The sequence below is a fragment of the Gobio gobio genome (assembly GCF_949357685.1).
Source record: "Gobio gobio genome assembly, chromosome: 22".
Lineage (NCBI taxonomy): Eukaryota > Metazoa > Chordata > Actinopteri > Cypriniformes > Gobionidae > Gobio > Gobio gobio.
Window position 1 is genome coordinate 16,555,765 of NC_137118.1, and position 16,765 is coordinate 16,572,529.

Sequence of the window (16,765 nt, forward strand, 5' to 3'; positions counted from 1 at the left end):
ATCTTTTACAGGTTTTGTTCTTCACCAAACGCACAAAAATTAATTTTGTAATTATAAAAATAAAAAATATATTTATGTATTAATTTAATTTAAAACTATATTTATTTAAAATTACACCGATCAGGCATAACATTATGACCTAATAACATTATGACCACAATTTAATATTGTGTTGCTGCCAAAACAGCCCTGACCCGTCGAGAAATGGACTCCACTAGACCCCTGAAGGTGTGCTGTGGTATCTGGCACCAAGATGTTAGCAACAGATCCTTTAAGTCCTATATGTTGCGAGTTGGGGCCTCCATGGATCGGACTTGTTTGTTCAGCACATCCCACAGATGCTCGATTGGATTGAGATCTGGGGAATTTGGAGGCCAAGTCAACACCTCAAACTTGTTGTTATGCTCCTCGAACCATTCCTGAACCATTTTTGCTCTGTGGCAGGGCGCATTATCCTTATGAAAGAGGCCACAGCCGCCAGGGAATACTGTTTCCATGAAAGGGTGTACATGGTCTGCAACAATGCTTAGGTAGGTGGTATGTGTCAAAGTAACATCCACATGGATGGCAGGACCCAAGGTTTCCCAGCAAAACATTGCCCAAAGCATCACACTGCCTCTGCCGGCTTGCCTTCTTCCCATAGTGCATCCTGGTGCCATGTGTTCCCCAGGTAAGCGACGCACACGCACCCGGCAATCCACGTGATGTAAAAGAAAATGTGATTCATCAGACCAGGCCACCTTTTCCATTGCTCCGTGGTCCAGTTCTGATGCTCACATGCTTTTGGAGGTGGACAGGTGTCAGCATGGGCACCCTGACTGGTCTGCATGCAGCCCCATATGCTACAAACTGCGAGGCACTGTGTATTCTGACACCTTTCTATCAGAACCAGCATTAACTTCTTGAGCAATTTGATAGCTTGCCTGTTTGATCGGACCACACGGGCCAGCCTTCGCTCCCCACGTGCATCAATGAGCCTTGGCCGCCCATGACCCTGTCGCCGGTTCACCACTGTTCCGTCCTTGGACCACTTTTGATAGATACTTACCGCTGAAGACCGGGAACACCCCACAAGAGCTACAGTTTTGGAGATACTCTGACCCAGTCGTCTAGCCATCACAATTTGGCCCTTGTCAAACTTGCTCAAATCCTTACGCTTGCCCATTTTTTCCTGCTTCTAACACATCAATTTAATGTTACCTTGCTGCCTAATATATCCTACCCACTAACAGGTGCCATGATGAAGAGATAATCAGTGTTATTCACTTCTCCGGTCATAATGTTATGCCTGATCTGAACAGTTCTTCTAACCCTACTTCTTCTAAACCTCATTGTTTACACTTTTGAAAACAACCTACAAAAAGCTTTATTTACACGTTAAATTGGGAAATGAAATGTTTTAACATGAAAAAATTACACACTAAACTTGTAACATATTAAAGAAAATGTTTATGTCAATCTAACAGTTTTTTTTTTTTTTTTGGTAGGCTCTGCTGAGGATCGCAAGTATATGCGCTATGAGATTCTGAATCAAATAGCAGACTACAACATCATTGTCTCCACGTGAGTATCGAAGTTCAAGTTCTCAAACATACCCGTGGTTCTTGCCCTGAACCCTCGAAGAAAGAGCCAAGGCGTCATATCCTTCATAGACCACCTGCATGCAAATCCGAGAAGGGTACCAATCACAAGGTGCCTGGGGAAATATGTATCTTTTGAACTTTGTCACACACACAGAGCCACAAGCCGTGAAGCTAGCATAGAAAAAAAGCACCCTTGTTAAAGACATAATAATGATGAAATACTCAGCGTTTGAGTGAACGTGAAAAGGTCCAAGTAAAATGACCCTGTCCCATTCATTATTTATGGTAATGAAACATGGCTGTGCCTCATGTCCTGCCCCTTAATACCTCAGCTCATTAAATGGTCTCTTGTGCACAGTTACAACCTGGCTATTGGAAATAACAGTGACCGCAGCCTGTTCTGCAAGCTCAAGCTGGAGTATGCCGTGTTCGACGAAGGCCACTTGCTGAAAAACATGAACTCGCTGCGCTACCGACACCTCATGGCCATTAACGTAAGATCACCATAAGTTGCATGTATAGCTGTCGTCCGTAGCAACGTGTCAGTGGTCATTAAGAATAAATGCCTTGAGCTCTATTACAGCCACACGTCTGTTTTTGTAAAAGCAGAACTGTGTGCAGCCAAGATGGGGTTAAACTGCCTTTGCCCCCTCACTCAGGTTTCTCCTCCATTTGTGCCCCCCCCCAGGCCAAATATCGTCTGCTGCTCACTGGAACCCCACTGCAAAACAACTTACTTGAGCTCATGTCCCTGCTCAACTTCATCATGCCCAGCATGTTCTCCAACAGCACTTCACAGATCTCCAAGATGTTCTCCATGGTAGGAGAACTTAAACTTCCATCAATGTCCACCTTATTTTCGGGTGCGGTCAATTGTATTTGATATTGAATGTGTCTGGATTCCAGGTGTCATCCGCTTCTGGTTACTTATGCTGCTTGATATTGCAAACTGGAATTTCTTATCATATTATTTTAATTTAGTTTAATATAGTCATAGTTATAAGCACACTGGTTTGTAGTGAAAATAGTTTTACAGTTACAGAACTTTGTTATTCTTCTATTTATTTCCAGCTAATGAATCGGACATTCACAGAAAATAGCTTACTTCCATGCTGTAAAATAAGGTGGATAAGGTTGATATTATAGTGGTGGTTGGTTGCTAAAACAATTACCTAAAAATCAACCAGCATTACCATAGCAACACCATTGCAACCACTTAGCAATGCCCTAGATAAGCACCCAGAACCACCCAGAGGTCGAATTGTATTAAAAAAAATTCAAGGGGGATGGTGTGGTCAAATGCGCTCTTGTTGCTAACCTTAAAGAATAGAATAAAAATATAGGCATTATTCAATAAATAATGTATATCATTCTAGTATTGGAGACTCTCCATCTCTCTCTCTCTCTCTCTCTCTCTCTCTCTCTCTCTCTCTCTCACTCACACACAATAAACAAATAAAAAAATAAGCACATTATCACAGAGGTGATAATGCACACATGTATATATGTTAGCTAAATGTATAGCTAACATATATACATGTGTGCATTATCACCTCTGTGTGATTACATTCACTTTCAATAATTCATTGCAACTTGGACAACGATCCCTTGCAGAATCAATGCACTTTAGCTCTGTTCATTATTCTTTCTAATGTATCAAGGGAATGTCCTTAAACACTACTCATAAAAAAGATCATACCTTCTATTCTCTTCTTTTTAAAGAACGTCAAAAGATGCACTTGAACCGTTCTCCTGACCATTTTGAACAAGAGCGAAAAAATATTAAAGGTTGCTTGACTGTGTGCAGCACATTACAATATTGAGTTCTGTTGGTCAATCGCTGTTATTTATAGTTTGTTAATTATCATATAGAGAATTTTCATATTTCATTTGCATGGTAAGTTTTACATAATACACAACTGTCCATTTAATGGGGATGGTGGTTTTACAGAGGGGATGCCTTCACCCCACATCCCCCTTCAACACCCTAGCAGCCGTCTAGCCATGTCCTAGAAAGCACCAAGAACACCTTAGCAACACCCTAGCAACAACCTAGCCTTGCCTTGGAAAGCATCCAGAACACATTAGGCAACATCCTAGCAACAACCCAGCCTTGCAAACAAAGATGTTACACACAAGAGCATTTTTTTTTTTCTAGAGAAAGCACCCAGAACACCCTAGCAGCCACCTAACCATGCCCTAGAAAGCACCTAGAACACCTTAGCAACCACATAGTAATGTCCTAGAAAGCACTCAGAACACTTTAGCAACACCCTAGCAGCCAGCCACCTAGCCATTCTCTGGAGAAAGTGCCCAGAACACCCTAGCACCCACCTAGTAATGTTCTAGAAAGCACTCAGAACACCATAGTAACACCCTAGCAGACAACTATCCATTCCCTAGAATGTTACGAGAGAGTGAGCGAGCTGCCTGTGACAAGATGGCCGCCAGGTGCGGACGTCGACCACCATTGGCCAGCAGCGCGGATGAGACATCTAGCCTTTATTATGTATATCTATGGCCAGAACACCCTAGCAACCACCTAGTAATGTCCTAGAAAGCACCCAGAACCATTTAGCAACACCTTAGCAACCACCTAGCCATGACCCAGAAAGCATCCAGAACACTTTAGCAATGTTTTAGCAACCACCCAGAACGCCCTAGCAATCACTTTGCATTGCCCTGGAGACACCCAAGCATCAAGACCAGCACCACTCCAATTTTCTTCAGTAAATGTAAAGTAAATGTAAAAATGTAGTTCCAGATATTTCTTTCATCTGTCTCCACCAGAAATCTTCAGAGGAGCAGAGCAGTTTTGAGAGGGACAGGATCACCCATGCCAAGCTCATCATGAAACCCTTCATCCTCAGACGTGTGAAGAGCGAGGTGCATCAGCATGCATCGTCCATAAGCATTTTGCATAATGCATGTACACTCAGAATGCATGTCAATGTGGAAATCTGTTGGACAACATCTCAAATGCATTATTCAGTCTCACAAGCAGATGAGGCACTTTTCTTGTCATGTTGACCCTCTGTGACTCTAGGGCACTCGAGTGGTTCACTCACAGATGATGATGTGCCCGACAGGTCCTGAAGCAGCTGCCTGCCAAAGAGGAGCAGGTTGAATTTTGCGCCATGTCCGAGAGGCAGCAGGAACTCTACAACGCTCTTTTCCACAAACTGAAGCGCTCCAGTAATAGGGAAAGTATGTATTTGAGGGAGATGGTGTTATAAAAGGTACTGGCTTCAGTATATGTGAACCATAGTTTATTAACCATGTCTTTCTGCAGAACGCGAGCTGACCAATGTGATGATGCAGCTTAGAAAGATGTCCAACCATCCGCTCCTTCACCGGCAGTATTATACCACAGAAAAACTCAAAGCCATGAGCAAACTCATGCTCAAGGTCTGAGATATTTTCATATGAAGTTTTACATTTTGATTAACCCCACATTAGGTTTAGATCTTATCAGGTTCAGATGGAATCGGCGGAATTATTACATTTTCTGAATTTAAGTCGGTAAACCAAGCTCACTATTGCAAGTCACTATCGTTTTCAGCTTATTCTGTCCAAGAACCATCCGTTTATTAGGATTATTTATGGATATGAATAATTATTATATTATTATAATTTATTATTATTATTATTATTATTATTATTATTATTATTATTATTATTATTATTATTATTATTATTATATTAATTAAAAACAATTCTTGAACAACAATATAATTTTTTTTATAAAATTATTATTGTTATTGTTTAATACAAATATTATATTTTAATTAATTTAAGAATGAAAAATAATATGTATTATTATTATTATTATTATTATTATTATTATTATTATTATTATTGGTCACAAACAGCTATGCAGACAATAATGGTAATAAATATTAGTATCAATTCTTTCATTCTCATTGTTAACAATAATAATAATAAAATATTCTTGAAAATATTATATTTCTATTCTTGTATAATGATGATTTAGTTAATTTTTAAAGCAATTTTTTTTTATTGGTTCTGCATTATGATCAAACACTTACACATAAAAAAATATGTTTTATTAGTATTACTGCAGCAGCGAATGAGCACAATTAGGGCAGATATGTATGACGATTGTAGTTTTAAATTGCCCTCTATAATAGTATATACTATATAGTATAATAGTTTTGTATTGACGTTATATACCAATCAGGCATAACATTATGACAGGTTTAGTGAATAACACTGATTATCTCTTCATCACGGCACCTGTTAGTGGGTGGGATACAAAACGTCTCAGGTTACTTGCGTAACCTATGTTCTCTGAGAAGGTAACGAGACGCTGCGTCACTTTATGACGTAATGGGAACGATATACCACACGCCAAGCTAAAGCGCTGCCATATCTGGCTCAAAGAATACCAGATAACCTGCATGGCCGGATTAAGCAGATAGAACATGCGAACCCGGAGCCATGTCGAGATCCAAACTATAGAACCTCACAAAAGTGAGCGGGGAGGACCAACCTGCCGCTACACAAATATCCTCCAGAAGAGCCCCTCTAAAAAGCGCTTGAGAGGATGCCACACTTCTGGTAGAATGTGCCCTAATGCTAAGAGGTGAAGGTATACCACGCACCTCATATGCCAGTGAAATAGCCTCCGTCACCCAATGGGAAATCCTTTGCTTCGACGCGGCAAGCCCGGCGGCCAGCACCGAAGCACACCAAGAGTTGGTTAGATTTCCTCCAACCGTCAGACCGGTCTACATAGCACTTCAATGCTCGAACAGGACAGAGCAAATGAAGCTTCTCGTCCTCCTCTGAGTCGAAAGGAGGGGGGTAAAAAGAGTGAAGGGTGATAACCTGAGAACGAAACGAAGTGGACAAAACCTTGGGCACATAACCTGGCCTAGGTCTTAAGGTTACTTTGACTAGACCAGGAGCAAAATCCATACAGGTCCCATTAACAGAGAGAGCCTGTAGGTCGCCCACTCGCTTCAAGGAGGATAATGCTAGCAATAGAGCAACCTTGAGAGTCAGAATCCGCTCCGGAGCTGGGAGGGGAGCGTGCTGGCCTCAGGCGCCTTACCCCTCGCATAAAAGACGAAACCAACCTATGCTTGCCTAGAGGGACTTAATAAAACTCCCTATAAGCAGCGATAGCGGCAACGTAAACCCTAATGGTGGTAGCTGCTGCTCCAGCGGCAAACTTTTCTTGCAGGAACTCCAGAACTGGACCCACCAGGCAGTTAACCGGAAGACCAGTGTCTAGCGCTACTGGCCCTTAATGGGCCATACCCACAACTTCCAAATTTCTGGGTGAGGATGCCAAATCCTGCACTGAAGCTGGGACAATAGGTCCTCTCTGATCGGGATCTCCCAGGGGGGAGAATCCAGAAGGAGAACCATCTCCGAGAACCAAGCCTGGGACGGCCAGAGTGGAGCCACAAGCAGGAGGCTGACCCCACTCTCTCTCACCCTGCACAGAACCACCGGAATCAGTTTGATAGGCGGGAATGCATAGAGTTTCAGATTTGGCCATGGATGCGCGAACGCATCTATCCCCAATGGAGCTGGGGAGCTCAGAGAAAACCGGCACATGGACGACTCCTTCGAGGCAAAGAGGTCAACCTCCGCTTTGCCGAACACTTCCCAAATCTGAGATATAGTTTGAGGGTTCAGCATCCATTCCCCCAACCTGAGCTTCTGCCTTGACAGGTAATCTGCTGCGAGGTTCAAGACTCTGGGTACATGGACTGCTCTCAGGGACATAAATTTCCCCTTAGCCCACAGGAGGAGACGGCGCGCATGTCTGTCCAGGGTGCGTGACCGTGATCCCCCTTGGCGATTCACATGAGACACCACCGCCATGTTGTTCGTCCTGACAATGACATGATGTCCCATGAGAGAGGGGAGAAAGTGCCGAAGGGCCAGGGACACAGCTCTCAGCTCTAGGCAGTTTATGTGCCAAGAGAGAACTTCCCCTTCCCAGACCCCGCATGCCGGTCTGCCCTCGAATACCGCACCCCAGCCGGTTAGAGAGGCGTCCGTCGTGATCATTTGGCGATAGAAAACAGCCCCCATATTGACCCCCCTTCCGAAGAAAGAGAGGGTCCCGCCATACTGATAGGGCGCGGAAGCAGCCGCACAACACTTTCAATAGGCGAAGGGCCGATCCTGTTTACCGAGCACCTGAGCGTTTCATCCACCAGAGGAAGGGCCTCATGTGGAGCAGTCCCAGGGGAAGCACTGGGGAAGCTGCGGCCATGAGACCCAGGAGCCTGCGACACGTACCCACAGAAAAATTATGGCCGAGCCTGAAGCGGGCCAAGCATGTTACAATCCTGGAAATCCGAGCAGGGGCCAAGCGGGCCTGCATCGGAACGGAATCCAGATGAACTCCTAAGAAGGTGGTCTGCTGAGCTGGGGTGAGAACACTCTTGTCGGTGTTCACTCTCAAACCAAGAGACTGAATGTGCTGAAGAGCGACATCTCTGTGGCGAGTCACCAAATCCCTGGAGTGGGCCAGAATGAGCCAATCGTCCAGGTAATTGAGTATACGGTTGCCCTGGAGCCTCAACGGGGTCAGAGCAGCATCCATACACTTCGTGAACGTCTTCGGTGCCAGGGCGAGGTTGAAGGGAAGGACTTTGTATTGATAAGCCCTCCCCTTGAAGGCGAATCTGAGGAACTTTCTGTGTCGACGGACGACCTGAATATGGAAGTATGCATCTTACATTTACATTTACATTTACATTTACATTTATGCATTTGGCAGACGCTTTTATCCAAAGCGACTTACATTGCATTCAAGGTATACATTTTACATTTTGTCAATTCTTGCTTTCCCTGGGAATCGAACCCATGACCTTGGCGTTGCTAGCGCCATGCTCTACTGTTTGAGCTATAGGAAAGCTCTTTCAGGTCTATCGTAATGAACCAGTCCTCCGCACGCATCTGTGACAAAATAGCCTTGAGTGTTAGCATCTTGAACTTCCCTCTGTAGAGGGCGAAGGTCCAGAATGGGACGCAGTCCGCTGTCCTTCTTCGGAACCAGAAAATAACGGCTGAAGAAGCCACATTTCTCTTCCGCTAACAGGACCTCCTCTATCGCCCCCTTGAGGAGGAGAGAAGTAAGTTCCTGTTGTAGAACAGAAGCCTCTGAGGCGCTGTTTACTACAGTTTGAATGACCCCGTCTAAGCGAGGGGGGTTGCGACAGAACTGGAGTGTGTAACTGGACTGAATTGTGCGGAGGACCCAGGATGATACCCCTGGCAGAAGCTTCCACTCGCGGGAGAAATGTGACAGAGGGAGTGGGGTGTTGAGGTGCGGTGGACATACCTGAGATAGGGTGTCGAGCTGAACCTTGAAGGAAGGCGTGGCCATCCGCGAAGGAGAGCACGTGGCATCCTGGCGCGGAGTGGGAGATGTCACGGCCGCTCTGATTCCTGGAGAAGACCGAATGTGTCTCCGTCTGAACGAGCGGCGGATGGTGAGCCAATCAGACGTGAGGGGAGAAAGCAAAAAAGTGTCTCTTTCCTTCAACGCCGGAAAAGGTGTGGGTCGGGCCAGTCCTGTATTTCGTGGCGCGAGCTGTGTGCTTTGTGGCTCGTAAAGCCAAATCCGTGGCTTTGCGCAGTTCCTTAACTGCTTCCGGTGTCAAACCGTCGCCCTCGTCCATCTCCTTAAGCATGTCCGCCTGATAGGCCTGGAGAATAGCCATGGTATGACGGGCCATGCCAGCCTGACCAGCCACCGTGTAGGATTTTCCGATAAGGGCGGAAGTGGGAAGAAGGGGGCGGGACTTCCAAGAGGGAGCTGGTGAGTGGCCAGTGTATCCTCAACTTCAGGAATGGCGGAATAGCCCTGCTCCACAGAACCAACGAGGTTGGTGAAGTCAACGGCTGCCGCGTTAGTCAAGCGGGCTGAGAAAGGCTGCTTCCAGGATCTGGATATCTCGCTGTTCAGATCGCTGAAGAATGGCAGCTTCCTCCGCGTTGGCCTGGAATTAGGGCCACGTCAAGCCGAGAGGATTGTGCTTTGCGGGGTTCGTCCGGCCACTCGGTAGCGAGCTTCTCCGTAGCGCGCGACAGCTCGTTGACGAGCTCCGCGTATGCCGCTGAAGGCTGCGCTTCCTGGCCGCTAGGCGGAAGAGCGTCGTCATTAAAGGCAGGCCCGAAATCCTGAGAGTCGGACGCTGCGGTGAACACGACATCATCCAGTCCGAAGGAAACCGCCTCGCGTGCCTCTGGGCTGGGACACAGGTAGTCGTGCCAAAAATTCGACGGGCGGAGTCCCACGCACTTGCCTGCACGGCTTCGGGAGCGCGACGGGGAAAAATGGATGACTCCCTCTCAAAAACCGCGAGCCTCGAACGGAGGCTTTTGAGAAGGAGGTTATCTCAAAATTTACATTTTGAAAACCCCTGAACCGCCTCGCGCGTGTGTGAAAACCCCAAACATTTGACACACTTACTGTGGGGGTTGTCATTCGCGATTATGCGAGTGCACGGTGGAAGGCAACGACGAAATTCCATGACACTTCAGCGCAAGGAGAACGATGTTCCACTATCTGCAGTCGCTGAAGTGCTGGTGACAAAAGTCGAACGAAATCCAAGATATTTGGGCCAGAAAAACCGAAACCGAAGGGCATGAAATGGCCGCTTCGTGAAGGCAGAGAAATCTGAGGAGCAGATGGCGCGCGCGCCAGTATAATGTGGCAAAGTAAGAGCGTCGGGGCGGCGCCCGCGCCATCAGCTAATGAATTGCCGTGATTCTATAAGGGCTTCAGACAATCGGCACACCCAGAGGGCGTTCCCATTAAGTCATAAAGTGATGCAGCGTCAAGTGAACCAATGAAAGAGAACTGCAGCTCTTGTGGGGTGTTCCCGGTCTGCAGTGGTCAGTATCGATCAAACAGTGGTGAACCAGCAACACGGTCGTGAGCGGCCAAGGCTCATTGATGCACATGGGGAGCGAAGGCTGGCCTGTATGGTCCGATCAAGCGAGCTACTGTTGCTCAAAATGTTCAAGAAGTTAATGCTGGTTCTGATAGAAAGGTGTCAGAATACCCAGTGCATCATAGTTTGGGGCTGCATAGTTGCAGACCAGTCAGGGTGCCCATGCTGACCCCTGTACACCGCCGAAAGTGCCAACAGTGGGCATCAGAACTGGACCACGAGGCAATGGAAGAAAGTGGCCTGGTCTGATGAATGACGTTTTCTTTTACATCACGTGGATGGCCAAGTGCGTGTGCGTGGCTTACCTGGGGAACACATGGCACCAGGATACACTATGGGAAGAAGGCAAGCTGGCGGAGGCAGTGTGATGCTTTGGACAATGTTCTGGTGGGAAACCTTGGGTCCTGCCATCCATTTTTGGATGTTACTAGCCTCTCATGGAAACGTGTATTCCCTAGTGGCTGAGGACTTAAAGGATCTGTTGCTAACATCTTGGTGCCAGATACCACAGTACACCTTCAAGGGTCTAGTGGATTTTAGTCGGGTCAGGGCTGTTTTGGTAGCAAAAGGGGGACCAACACAACATTAGGAAGGTGGTCATAATGTTATGCCTGATCTGTGTATACTATTTTGTGTATCTTATCTGAACGGTCTGTGTGCTTTACCATTAATTGGCTGAAACGTTCCAGGAGCCGAGTCACCGTGACGCAGATCCTGCTCTCATCAAAGAGGACATGGAGGTGCTCTCAGACTTTGAGTTACACCGCCTCTGTCAGCAGTATTCTGCACTACAGGAATACCAACTCGACACAGAAATACTGCTGGACTCGGGGAAGCTCAGCCTCCTCGCACAGCTGCTGAACTCCCTGAAGGAGAAGGTTGGGGGAAAACAGATTCCTGTTATGTTCCACAGACCAAATTACATTTTAAACAACCCCTCAGAGTATAATGGAAGTTATTTACCTGTGAAGAGAAATGCAATGTATCCCAAATTACACCATACTGCATACTGTCAACTATAGAAGCAAGTATATATTTGGTTTTCAGTACAGCACACAGTAGACATTATCATGTTCCAAATCCACATGATGTTCTTTCTTCTGTGGAACACAAAAGCAGACATTTAGCAGAATTTTTTCCATACAATGAATTTGTCTACATTTCATCCTCTCATTTTAATCACGGTGGCCACTTTCTCTCTCTCTTTCCCCCAGGGTGATCGAGTGGTGCTGTTTAGCCAGTTCACAATGATGCTTGACATTTTGGAGGTGTTCCTGAGACACCATAAGCACAGATACAACCGGCTGGACGGTTCAACCCCCATGAGTGACAGGTAAACACACGTATATGTCCAATGTTTCTGAGTATAGGGGTCAAAGAGAATCCACCCTTCCTCCCTTCAAATCATCGTCATATACTGTAAGTCCAGACTCATGACAGGAATGAGTGACAGCGGTAATGTTGGCAGTGTGTGATGAGGTGGACCTGATGTTTAGTGTGTCTTGTCGTAAATCAAGGATGGTGTCTCCTTCACTGACACAGTGCTCTTCATCCGTGTCCTTGAAGACTTTGTCTGTCTTAGTTTCATGGAAACAGACTATTAGCTTCTTACTCTGGCCACACTTTTTAGACAGGAAGAGACCCTCTGTTTTGTTCTGTGAAAATTATATTTGAGCCATCTTGGTTTTTGTTCTACCTGTGCCGTTATTGCTTTGGCAGGTGCAGATAAGTTTTTGTTATGGGTTTGTTAGTAGCCGTTTTGTTTGATAATTTGATGTTTGGACAACCAAACATCAAAGTTGATCGAAAAATCGATAATTCGATAATCGAAAATAATTATTCCAAGATTTTTTTTATAATGTTTTATTTATTGTGAGATTTGTTTTAATGTTTTTGAAAGAAGTCTCTTTGGCTCACAGAGGATGCATTTATTTGAAAAAATACTGTAAAAACAGTGATATTGAAAATTGTAATCATTTTAAATAACTATTTTCTATTTGAATATATTTTCAAGTGTGATTTAGTCTCCAGTCTTCAGTGTCAGAAATCATTCTAATATGATTTATTATTATTATCAATGTTGAAAACAGTGCTGCTTAAATCTGCTTAATATTTTAATGGAAACCGTGATAAAAAAAAATCAGGATTTTTTTAAATAATGAATAGAAAGTTCAAATGAACAGCATTTATTTGAAATAGAAATATTCTGTTACATTATACATGTTTTTAATGTCACTTTTGACCACTTTAATGCATCTTTGCTTAATAAAAATATTAATTTCTTACCATAAAAACTCTTACTGACCCCAAACTTTTGAACGGTAGTGTTAATGTGCTCTTCAAGAGATTGTGCTCTTAAAGGGGTAGTTCCGTGTTTTTTTTCTAGGCTTAGTTGTGCTATTCTAATTCTTATTAAAGATGAAATATCCAATATTGATACTGATGAATAAAAGTGCCCCTATTATGCTTTTTTTTTGGATATTACCTTTAATGTAGAGTGTAATACAGTTGTTTGTGAATGTAAAATGCAAAATGTCAAAGATCAAAGTGCAGGATAAATGGAGTTATTGTCTCCCAAAAGAAAGAACCGATTCTGAAATGCCTGAAACGAGTTGTCAGTAATTACAGCCTTACTTCCTGCACAAACTTATGTACAGTAGGCTTGCAACAGATTTGCATAATAATAGCCTATAGTCTGGCTGCCTGTGAACAACGTCTAATTTGAGCCTCAGCTCTGTAGTTGTAGCTGAGGCCTGGAAGAGTTTGGTTTGTGTTTACGACGTGTCGAGGAGACAATGTTTCCTACGCTACGAAAGCAAATCCACTTTGCATCCACTTCCAATTCCAAAGAATGAGGACTCAGATTTTAACATATTATTTCGAGCCTACGCCATCATTACTGTTGCACTGTGTATACAAGTGCTGAGGAAGCCTTCTAATATGGTAATTGGCATTTTGTTTCCAAAAGGTGCTGTTAGAGGTAGACCAATCACAACAAACTGGCCCATCTGAACAATCAGAGCAGAGTAGACCAATCACAACAGACTGGACCATCTGACCAATCAGAGCAGAGTAGGCCAATCACAACAGACTGGGCCATCTGACCAATCAGAGCAGAGAAGACCAATCAAAACAGACTGGGCCATCTGACCAATTAGAGCAGAGCATGTCCAACTTAATTGAAATATTACCAAAATGTGTGACCAACCACACTTTGTTTTATTTATATAGATCACCCTCTTGTTTCACCACCATTGTTTTCTTGGCCAAAGCACTTAAAGGGATAGTTCACTCAAAAATGAAAAATCTGTCATTAATTACTCACCCTCATGTTGTTCCAAACCCGTAAGACCTTCGTTCATCTTCAGAACACAAATTAAGATATTTTTGATGAAATCCGAGAGCTCTCTGATCTATGGAAGCCTGTTTCCGTCACTAAATAAAAAAATGAAAAGAGTAATTGCGACTTTTTATCTCCGAATTCTGACTTTTTTCAGATTTCTGAGATATAAACTTGCAATTGCGTGATATAAAGTCACAATTCTGAGATATAAACTCGCAACTGTGTGATATAAAGTCACAATTCTGTGATATAAACTCACAAATGCGTGATATAAAGTCACAATTCTGAGATATAAACTCACAAATGCGTGATATAAAGTCACAATTCTGAGATATAAACTCGCAATTGTGTGATATAAAGTCACAATTCTGAGATATAAACTCGCAACTGTGTGATACAAAGTCACAATTCTGAGATATAAACTCGCAATTGTGTGATATAAAGTCACAATTCTGTGATATAAACTCACAAATGCGTGATATAAAGTCACAATTCTGAGATATAAACTCGCAATTGCGTGATATAAAGTCACAATTCTGAGATATAAACTCGCAACTGTGTGATACAAAGTCACAATTCTGAGATATAAACTTGCAATTGTGTGATATAAAGTCACAATTCTGAGATATAAACTCGCAATTGCATGATATAAAGTCACAATTCTGATATAAACTCGCAATTGCGTGATATAGTCACAATTCTGAGATATCGCAATTGTGTGATATAAAGTCACAATTCTGAGATATAAACTCGCAATTGTGTCATATAAAGTCACAATTCTGAGATATAAACTCGCAATTGCGTGATATAAAGTCACAATTCTGACTGAAAAAAAAAGTCCGAATTTTTTATATCTCAGAATTCTGACTTTATATCACGCAATTGCGAGTTTATATCTCAGAATTGTGACTTTATGTCACAATTGCAAGTTTATATATCATAATTCTGACTTTATAACTTGCAATTGTGAGATAATAAGTCTGAATTCGGAGATTTTACTCTAAGTCGCAATTACTCTTTTTATTCTTTTATTTAGTGGCGGAAACGGGCTTCCATACTGATCCCTTCATAGACAGCAATTTAATTAACACTTTCAAGGCCCAGAAAGGGAGGAAAGACCTTGTTAAAATAGTCCATGTTACTTCAGTGGTTCGATCTTAATCTTTTGAAGCAACGAAAATTCTTTTTGTGTGCAAAAAAACTAACAAGTCTCCTTGTCAGTCTCCTATGTAGTTTACATTGTAAATACAGCACAGTGCTTCTGAGTTCTATGTCAGAACGCCGTCTCACCATCGGCCAGCTCCTGGGTCAGCATCACACACATGCGTTGTGGTGCTCACGTGAACAGCATCGGCCAATGGGGAGAGCCTTGAAAGTGTTTATTAAATGGCTGTCTATGGAGGGGTCTGAAAACTCTCGGATTTCATCAAAAATGTCTTAATTTGTGTTCCGAAGATGAAGGAAGGTCTTATCGATTTGTAACGACATGAGGGTGAGAATTTTCATTTTTAGATGAACTAACTCTTGAACCCTGTGATCCACAGGAACTTTTGCCACTGTTAGCGTACTGTAAATCACTTCAGATGGAAAAAGTGTTTTCTAAATGCAAATTAAGTAAATGGACACTAACTGTAAATCTCACTGGGCTTTTACAGAATTGGGCTGATTGACCAGTTCAACACAGACCAGGATATATTTGTGTTCCTGCTGTCCACCAGAGCCGGAGGGCTGGGCATAAACCTGACTTCAGCCAATGTGGTCATCCTTCACGATATCGACTGCAACCCTTACAATGACAAACAGGCAGAAGGCCGCTGCCACCGGGTGGGACAAACCAAGTAAGGGACCTTGCACATGTGTATCCCACAGTATTCTTTTCTGTGGTTTCACTGGCATTTTGTCCTCATGCTTTTATATCTGAGTGCATTTGTCCCGTTAAAGGACGGTGAAGGTGATCAAGCTGATAAGTAAAGACTCCATAGAGGATGCCATGCTTCGAATTGGAGAAAGAAAACTCAAACTAGAGCAGGAGATGACCGCAACTACAACTGAGGAGGGTGAGAACACTTTCTTTATTTGAAAACACCTGTGTTTTATTGTAAAATGAATGCAAATATGCTTTGTTCTTCCAGATGAAGAGGACACGTTACCTGATGATATGACCTCGCTGCTCAAAGCTTCTCTTGGACTCTGAAATCTGGCTCAGGCACCAAACGTACTGTGATATTGTGACACTTGACTGAATCTGAAAGAAAAGAAGTACTGTAGCACATTTAAGTTTGAATTTTCCTACAACCCCTGCAAAAATGTGGGGTTCAAATTAATATGTTTACATTTCTACTGTACTTGGAAAAACAACTGTAATACTGTGGTGTTTGTTTGATTGTTTTTGTGTTTGTGGAGGTTTAAATCTACAGTTGTTTGAATAAACATTTTTGTTGTTAAAAAAAAAAAAATGTTTTGTTTATTTGCTCATTTCTGTAGTTAGTCTTGATATTGTGGTTTTGGTCACGATCTGGATCTGGTCCTAGATAAGGTCACAGTCAATTTACAGGTGAAAATTACCTCAGTCACTCACGATATCTTCACCTGTCCAGAAAATTCCATGGCCCTGGTTTCCTACAGTGTGACTCAATGCCTAAAACAAATGCTTCAATAAATTAAGCACTTTCTCTATTTCAGTTTGTTAATACAGACAACATTGTTGTCATAGTCTTTGACTAACAATCAAATCCAAATGTTTTAAGTCATTCATATATTTATCTATACACTGAAAAATATGCTTTATTTGAATTTATGGTTATTAATAAATAAAAACGAGGCAAAACATAATGAAATCTGGAAGAATACACGCAATTTAGCTAGTACTAAAACTAAATTAATCTTCATTT

General features: G+C 43.1%; 1 protein-coding gene across 1 annotated transcript in view; it reads left to right on the forward strand.

Annotated features, from left to right (window-relative positions):
• The window catches only part of smarcad1b (SNF2 related chromatin remodeling ATPase with DExD box 1b), a 28,392-nt gene extending 12,075 nt beyond the window's left edge, over positions 1–16,317 (forward strand). Inside the window, exons 13-23 of the mRNA XM_079804392.1 lie at positions 1,488–1,563; positions 1,942–2,077; positions 2,272–2,403; positions 4,374–4,469; positions 4,673–4,790; positions 4,876–4,991; positions 11,221–11,409; positions 11,746–11,864; positions 15,530–15,712; positions 15,816–15,931; positions 16,007–16,317. Coding sequence (XP_079660518.1) covers positions 1,488–1,563; positions 1,942–2,077; positions 2,272–2,403; positions 4,374–4,469; positions 4,673–4,790; positions 4,876–4,991; positions 11,221–11,409; positions 11,746–11,864; positions 15,530–15,712; positions 15,816–15,931; positions 16,007–16,068 — 1,343 coding nt within the window. The 3' untranslated portion in view covers positions 16,069–16,317. The remainder of the gene's footprint in view (positions 1–1,487; positions 1,564–1,941; positions 2,078–2,271; positions 2,404–4,373; positions 4,470–4,672; positions 4,791–4,875; positions 4,992–11,220; positions 11,410–11,745; positions 11,865–15,529; positions 15,713–15,815; positions 15,932–16,006) is intronic.
• Positions 16,318–16,765: the final 448 nt, after the last annotated feature.